The sequence below is a fragment of the Hydractinia symbiolongicarpus genome, chromosome 15 (genome assembly GCF_029227915.1).
Source record: "Hydractinia symbiolongicarpus strain clone_291-10 chromosome 15, HSymV2.1, whole genome shotgun sequence".
Classification (NCBI taxonomy): Eukaryota; Metazoa; Cnidaria; class Hydrozoa; order Anthoathecata; family Hydractiniidae; genus Hydractinia; species Hydractinia symbiolongicarpus.
In genome coordinates, this window is record NC_079889.1 from 3322773 (window position 1) to 3331621 (window position 8849).

The following is an 8849-nucleotide window of genomic DNA, read 5'->3' on the forward strand; positions in this document are numbered from 1 at the left end:
TTATATCTTCTTATCTAATCAGTACTTTATTGTATAACATCGTAGTTTGTGAAAAAGTCGGATGGAAAGACTTCTTTAGATTTTCTGATTAGATTTTAATTTGAATCTTATTCATAATCAATTACATAATACAATTTTAAAACAATAGGATGTTTGATCTTATCAAGCGAAGAGTATGAAGGAAAATTTATAAAATCAAAATATTGTAAATGTACTTCGAAATAGCTCGTTGGAGAGGATTTAGGGGAGATTTTAAGAAGACGCTGTGAGAGATTTAAAGCAGATAATGAACAGGCAGTATAGTGAAAGTTTTGACTACAAATACAGAATTGGTTTATTTGGAGGAACAAAAGTTGGAAAAACTTCTATTTTAAAACAACTTGTTTGGAAAATATTTTCACAGCATTATGAACCCACGTTGGAAACTGATTTAGACTTTGTCACAGAGTTTAATGGAAGAACATACGTGTGTTTATTAATTGATACATGTGGATCTAACGACTTTCCTGCTATGAGAAATTTATCCATGTCTAAATCAAATGCTTTTATCGTTGTGTTTTCTCTGACAGTTAGGGCATCGTTTGAGACTGCAAAGCACACGATAACTGAAATTATGCATTCCAAAAAAGAAACTTCCCGAGTAATATTGCTCGTTGGAAATAAAACTGACCTAAAACGCAAAGTTCCATCGAACGAAGCAAGACAGTATTGTAAGTCCATAAGCATTGACAAAGTAAAATGTCGCTATATAGAAGTGTGTGCGAAAGATCATGACGATGTCCTGAATATGTTTCATTCTCTCTTGAGCATGTTTCCCGGGAACAACACAGATGAGAAAAGAGTACATACATTTAACAGGCGGCCTTCGTGGAAAATATCTGCAAGATCTGACAAAAATATGACACAAGAATTTGAACAAGAAGAAGTAAAACATATTCGTTCTCCCTCTTTGTTCAGCTTAAATAGTTTTTCATCAGATGATGATATTGAAAATTGCAATTATATAGAAGGAAAAGAGCGGACAAGAAAGATTTCCTTTAAAAGAAAAAAGCATAGTGAAGTTGGGAAGAGTAGTTGAGACGAAAATGATGTGCAGAAAATAATTCTATTAAGTCTATCTTAATAGTGATTGAGGCAGGAATTTTGTGACCATCTACTTTTGCATTTTTTTATATCTGGCATTTATTCAAAAGGCAACAAAAAACTCGGTATGATAATTTTCAACATGGCTGCGCGTCGTGCAATGCAGCTTTACCTCAATTAAATTATTTTTCCTTAATTAAGCAGGACGAAATTTTAGGCCTTATGCATGCCATTTTAGCTAACCAGAGGAATAATACATGGTTTTGCACTGTAAAAGTAAAAAAAAATGCACTGGATTCCCAGTAGAAAACTAAAATACAGCATATATATCGTTTAGATTAACCAATCAAAGTGGGAGAAGAACTTAAGGATGTGCTAACTTTGTTATTTTACCCTTATTATTTAATGAAAGTAATCAATCATTCCTGTCAATCGTTTAAATCGTGCAAACATTTTTTTTCAATTTTAAAAATAATTATATTGGTTAAAGGTATTTTCAAATGTATTTTTAAACCAATTGCTTTGAAAACATTGTCTACATAAATACTTGTTTTCTTCTTTACTCGTAAGAAACAGTAAGGCATGCGCAATGAAACAAATATCACATGTTCATTCGTTTTAAATACCATAATAATCCATTCTCTGTAAGGTAATATATTATCAAGCACAGGATAAATTTTAACATCCAACGAATGGCTATAATATCTGCTTATTACACACCTACTGTAACTACCGTGATTATCTTTTGCAGCCAAATCGTTTATACTGTTACAATGAGATACTTCATCAGAAACTGTACATAACGTGAGTTAAAGCTGTCAAATAGCACAGTAATATAACAACAGGACGCTAATCGCTTGAACGAACTCGTTAGCATCATTCGGTATGTTGTAAATAGTATATGATAGATGAGATTTAGTTAGATATAGAACGAGCTATACCGCGAACTGCTAGATCGAGCCTTCCGGCTCGGCCGATGTCAGCAGTGAGTGGTACGCTCTGGAGGCACTGCGTAGTTATTTTGGAAAAAACAGGGATTTGTCGCAATAAATATGGTGTTTTTCCTGTAAATATAATCATATGTAACAACAACAAAAAAGCACCTTTAACATTGGAGTTCACTGCCCGGATACGTTAACTGGTTTAGGTCTGTATAGACTAATGATAACCAGCCGGAATCTCCTGTTATGAATTGCTGAAGCTGAAAGACGAAATTTTGATGGTGGCAGCTAATGCTAAAAAAAGAAATAATGATGCGATAATATATGACTTTGTCGACCTTCACTGATCGTTAAGAAACGTGTTTTGGGTAATATTGAATAGTTAATACTTTTCGCCGTTCCGAGGCATATATCGGAGAATTAGCCGTCCCGAGGCAGATATCGGAGATTTAGCCGTCCCGAGGCAGATATCGGAGAATTAGCCGTCCCGAGGCAGATATCGGAGAATTAGCCGTCCCGAGGCAGATATCGGAGAACCAATTAACTATCCTATAGTGCTCAGAAATTATTTACTTGATGTTCAGTGATAACAATGACAAGATACAAATATTATTGAAACGTTTCTTTGATATGAGGCTGGACTTAAAAATCGTGATGACAGAAAAGCTGATGATAAACGACATTGAAACATTTTCGTTAAAGAGAAAAAAATGAAGCCGTGATACATGGGGATATGAACCCGTAATGTGGTTAATGAGAAAAAGAATGTTGTACATAGACTTCAGATTTTGCGTGACGTAAATGTTTTTTATTGGAGTCTGGGGACAGACTCTTGTGACAGAGAGGGTAATGTTACAATGAGATACTTCATCAGAAACTGTACATAACGTGAGTTAAAGCTGTCAAATAGCACAGTAATATAACAACAGGACGCTAATCGCTTGAACGAACTCGTTAGCATCATTCGGTATGTTGTAAATAGTATATGATAGATGAGATTTAGTTAGATATAGAACGAGCTATACCGCGAACTGCTAGATCGAGCCTTCCGGCTCGGCCGATGTCAGCAGTGAGTGGTACGCTCTGGAGGCACTGCGTAGTTATTTTGGAAAGAACAGGGATTTGTCGCAATAAATATGGTGTTTTTCCTGTAAATATAATCATATGTAACAACAACAAAAAAGCACCTTTAACATTGGAGTTCACTGCCCGGATACGTTAACTGGTTTAGGTCTGTATAGACTAATGATAACCAGCCGGAATCTCCTGTTATGAATTGCTGAAGCTGAAAGACGAAATTTTGATGGTGGCAGCTAATGCTAAAAAAAGAAATAATGATGCGATAATATATGACTTTGTCGACCTTCACTGATCGTTAAGAAACGTGTTTTGGGTAATATTGAATAGTTAATACTTTTCGCCGTTCCGAGGCATATATCGGAGAATTAGCCGTCCCGAGGCAGATATCGGAGATTTAGCCGTCCCGAGGCAGATATCGGAGAATTAGCCGTCCCGAGGCAGATATCGGAGAATTAGCCGTCCCGAGGCAGATATCGGAGAACCAATTAACTATCCTATAGTGCTCAGAAATTATTTACTTGATGTTCAGTGATAACAATGACAAGATACAAATATTATTGAAACGTTTCTTTGATATGAGGCTGGACTTAAAAATCGTGATGACAGAAAAGCTGATGATAAACGACATTGAAACATTTTCGTTAAAGAGAAAAAAATGAAGCCGTGATACATGGGGATATGAACCCGTAATGTGGTTAATGAGAAAAAGAATGTTGTACATAGACTTCAGATTTTGCGTGACGTAAATGTTTTTTATTGGAGTCTGGGGACAGACTCTTGTGACAGAGAGGGTAATGTTACAATGAGATACTTCATCAGAAACTGTACATAACGTGAGTTAAAGCTGTCAAATAGCACAGTAATATAACAACAGGACGCTAATCGCTTGAACGAACTCGTTAGCATCATTCGGTATGTTGTAAATAGTATATGATAGATGAGATTTAGTTAGATATAGAACGAGCTATACCGCGAACTGCTAGATCGAGCCTTCCGGCTCGGCCGATGTCAGCAGTGAGTGGTACGCTCTGGAGGCACTGCGTAGTTATTTTGGAAAGAACAGGGATTTGTCGCAATAAATATGGTGTTTTTCCTGTAAATATAATCATATGTAACAACAACAAAAAAGCACCTTTAACAATACATTAAATCATTTCCTTTCTTTTATTCAATCCCACGAAGTTTTAGACATATTTTTAAATATGGGAACATGCATTGTGCAATTCAAACATATTGCGGAAATGTATAGGAAGACGTAATTGAAGCAGTTTACACAACAAATAAAAGACGAAGAAGAAACTTTAGATATCCGACATCGGATAAATTGCTTATGCCACTTTCATATTGCACATGTAAAATAAACTTTGGCCACAGTCCTATTTCTTGAAACTGCTTCATTATGCAAAAATGTCTAATAAGATCTGTGGTCAGCCTTTTAATATGGATTTAAAAGAGGACAAAACATAAAACTATGCTTAATCATTTTATTGGACAAGGATTTTAAGTTTTTGCAAATCTGTTCTCAATGTGCCTTGCCTTGTTCTTTTTTTTTACTCACGGACTAATGGTCTTGTAGTAAAGTGTTCGCCTCCAGCGCAGAAAGTCTTGGGTTCAGACCCCGGCCGAGTCATGCCAGAGACTAAAAAAATGTGAATCGACTCTTTCTCCCTAAATTTCAGCATTAGAATAGGATTGATATCTTAGGCGATTGTCTAATTGAGCGGCTGTTGTGCTTGCACGCTTACCGTAGATCAAATGCTTTAAATGGACTAGGACTCCCCTTGTAGGATAGTCATTAATAAAACTTCTATTAGGAACTCAAGAGGCTACCCTGAGTAAATAATAATAATACAATAATAATAATAATAACGAAATATGGCTTTACATAGATGTCTTAATCTTCTCTTCTAAATTCTGAAGACTAAATTCTATATTCTTGTTTATTTAGAAGAGCGCATATAGTTGTTTAAAAATATTTTTTATTAATTGTTTTTTAAAGGTATCACGAAGTTTTATACTGCGCAGACCTAGACTCTAACGAAACGCTCGTAGGAACGAATTTTAACAGATTACATGGAGCATAAGCATTTAATAACGGAAACATAGCGTTCTGCTAAGAGAATCAAATATTTTTTGCTAAGCATTTTTAATTTTCGGGCTGGTTTTGTTGACTCTCCTTAATTCGAATTCCCACAGAGAAAATTTTTTGTTCGAATTATAGAGATTCGAGTTATAAAAAGTCTCCGTAAACCAAACTTTCAGCTTCAAAGAGTGAAAATTCAAATTACAGAGAGAAATTACGTTATTTCAAAATCAAGGAAACATAATTCAAGTTTCATTCAATCTTTATTTTCATAGTTTACAAAAAAAAGAAACTCTATTTGAAAAATTGTTGAATATTTGATTGCTTTACATTGAAGAGACGATCTCTTTCGACAATACGAGTTGCATCACCAAGTGCTTTTCTCCAGCCGACAAATTGAATTTGTCAAAGCCCTGTTTACACTCTGAAATTCGAAGTGGGGGGAGAAGGGTCTGAGAAACTGTTCGAATTAGAGAAAAAGTTTAGAATTAAAGAAATTCGGATTGTAGAAAGTTTTTTATAAGAGTTTCTTAAGGAAAATTGAAGGTGACTGAGTACTTGTTCGAAATATAGAATTATTCGAATTATAGAGATTCGAATTACAGGGAGTCAACTGTACTAGTATTGCAATAATAGACTTCGGAAATTGCTGATGTTACCATTTTTATTAATAACAACATGAAATTGGCAAAAATAGGAAAAAAGATTGAGATTATTAAAAAACTGCTATAATGTTTGAAATTTAGTCACACTAAAGTGACAAGCAAAGAAATAAATTAGTAACGAGTCCCACTACAGACTACGAGTCCCATGAAGAGTTTTCTCGAAAACAAAAATTCTTTACGATTACACTCAACTCGGAATGATTGCATTTTTAGCATACGTTTAAAATTTTTTTTGAATGATAGTAACTTAATAAAAGTTAGCAAAAGTATCAATAAAATGTGTAGCTAGAAACGCACAAAAATGATATCCTCCTCATCCATTACGAATAGACAACTAATTTTTGCGAGTATTTGTCATTTTCACAAAAATTAGTTCCCGCGAAACTTATTTGTTGACTTTAATTGTCTTTTTTGTTAAAAATGGTTTGTACCAATTTTTCCCTCGATTTCTCTCACTATTTATAACAGCTATTGAAATATGAACTTCAACAGTCTTTGGTTAATCTTTCCAGCATAACCGCTTATCGTAATAATCGATTGATAAATATATCATTCATTTTTTCCCAAGAACCTCGCCAAATATTACAACTAGCTAAGTTTGCAATAAAGTTTACAAAATGTATTTGTTTTGCAGTATTTCTCGCGAAAATTATATTACAGTAGAGTCTCCATAACTCGAACAGCCACGGGGAAAAGGAAATCGTTCGAGTTATGGAGACATTCGAGTTGTAGAGGTTTTCAACTTTTAGCGCAATATCCTCCCTTTACGTGAACCAGCTGGATAAAAACGTTATATTTAATCTTAAGTCTAACTTTAAGGCGGCTATTAGGTTAATGAAAGTCAAAACAATACACTTTTAATGAATTTTTTAATGTTTATTTAGAAAAGAAGTCGGTGATAACTGTTTGCTTACAACTCATATCAAAATCTTTGGCGATATTACGATTCAAGTCCCTCAGGGAAGCTATCATTTCTTCTTCAAAATGTGAAAAAATACTCAAGTCTTCGAAGACGTTGATAGCTGTACGCACTTGCTCGGCCGTCGGTCTTGTGATCTTATCTTCTTCCTCCTTGTCTTCTTCGTCGACCTCTTCTAATTCTTCGTCTTGAGTCCCAGTGATCTCAGCAATGATGTCAGCAGTCTTCAGACGCCCATGGGATGTACTGACTTCAATGTCAAAATCAATGAAATCTTCAGTTGATAAGTCAGGATCAATGTGGTCAGGAAACCTTCGTTTTATGTAAGAGAGTTCAGCATCGAGGGTTGGAATTGGGTCTTCTTCTACTTCGCTGGTTAAACTTTTAAAAGGGTCGTCATCTTCGTTGATCGCTCTTTCTGCATCCTTTTGGGAAATTCCTGATTTTCGAAAGCAATTGGTGAATGTTTTGTTGGAAACATCATCCCATGCTTTCCTTAGCATGTACATAGCTCCAAGAATCGAGAACTTCGGAGTCGATTTTTCCTCGTCCAAGGCTTTTATCAATTTCCGCACTGCTAGCGATCGATATTTTGCTTTCAGGGCGCGGATAATTCCTTGGTCCATAGGTTGGGTTAGGGACGTGGTATTTGGAGGAAGAAAGATCAATTCTACCCATTCCAGGTTTTCAACATGAGGATGTGCGGTACAATTGTCAATAATCAAAGCAATTTTTCGCTTAGAGACAGAGAATTTTCGATCAAGCTCGCGTACCCACTCTTCGAACAGCTCTCCAGACATCCAACTCTTCTTTTGCGAACGGTATCGACAGGGTAGTGTTTTGACACCTTTAAAGCAACGAGGGTTGGCGGACTTGCCGATTACAAACATTGGCAATCGTTCCCCCAAGGCATTACCAGCAGCTAAACCAGTAAGTCTAACTTTGCTGTGTTTTCCTCCAGAACACTTATCACCTTTCATGTGCAAAGTTTTATTGGGAAGGCATTGAAAGAAAAGCCCAAATTCGTCGGCGTTAAAAATGTCTTCCAGAGGATAGCGGGAGAGAATGGTTGGTAATGTTGTCTCCGACCATGGCGCTGTCATTTCCTCAGTGACGGACCGTGATTCTCCAGCGATGGTTTTGAAGGATACTCCATACCTGAAAGGAATGGATGAGAAAAACGTTTATCTCTGTAGTTGTGACTAGTGTAGATGGAGCTTTACATTTTGTTTGATTCGAATCATGGAATTCTAAATTTAGAATGCCATGGCCATGATTCGAATAGAAAACATTCGATTGTTACCATGTTTTGATTTGTGAAAGAATTCAAATAGAAAAAGATTCGATTTTTACCAAGTTTCGAAGTTTTGACGAGTGAAAGAAAGCATGGAAGCCATGAAAGTCCAACAAGTCAAAAGATTAACAGACATTATTTGTTGTATAGAACTTCCTATCATTAAACTTACTACGTACGAAATCGACGCTTTTGTCATGGGGTATCATGTTTATAAAAGTAATTGGACACCCTCTGTTGGAGATGAATTTTATGGTTTCATGGAACCAACAAATAAAATGGATAAATATGCAGTTGCAGTCAAGAAAAATGATGGAGAAATCATTGGACATCTACCACTAGGAAAGTCAGGACGCTTTGCAAAAGTCATATTTTACTTTCTGAAGAATGACAGCTTCAATGTATGCAAAATAACAATTACTGGAAAGTCATTGAATGCTGGTGATGGATTAGGGATGAAAGTCCCATGCAAATTATCCTTCCTCTCTGAAAGAGAGTCTATTGATATTTTGAAAAAACAACTACCAAAGCTATTGTAACATTTTTTTAGATTTTATCTTCACGAAGATAAACAAACAAAATCTTAGTCAACTAACCTGGTTTTCCATTTAGCCATCCACCCCTGAGAAGCTTGAAATGACTCGACACCCAACGCTTTGGCAAACTCAAGAGCTTTCTCTTTCAGCATCGGGCCACTGATTGGGATATTCTCACTCCTCATCATAAGTAACCATTTATGAACAGCTTTGTTCACATCTTCGAATTTTTCTGGCTTTGATCTCTT

General features: G+C 35.7%; 2 protein-coding genes across 2 annotated transcripts; one reads left to right on the plus strand and one right to left on the minus strand.

The window, feature by feature from the left end:
- LOC130628926 (GTP-binding protein Di-Ras2-like) lies at positions 1-4184 on the plus strand. The gene has a single exon (XM_057441985.1). It carries the CDS (start codon positions 287-289, stop codon positions 1076-1078), a length of 792 nt encoding a protein of 263 aa, XP_057297968.1. The 5' UTR covers positions 1-286; the 3' UTR covers positions 1079-4184.
- Positions 4185-6728: 2544 nt separating this feature from the next.
- On the minus strand, positions 6729-8168 carry LOC130628630 (tigger transposable element-derived protein 4-like). The gene is made up of 2 exons (XM_057441612.1): positions 8125-8168; positions 6729-7929 (listed from the first exon to the last, which is right to left on the minus strand). Exons 1-2 carry the CDS (start codon positions 8166-8168, stop codon positions 6729-6731), a joined length of 1245 nt encoding a protein of 414 aa, XP_057297595.1.
- Positions 8169-8849: the final 681 nt, after the last annotated feature.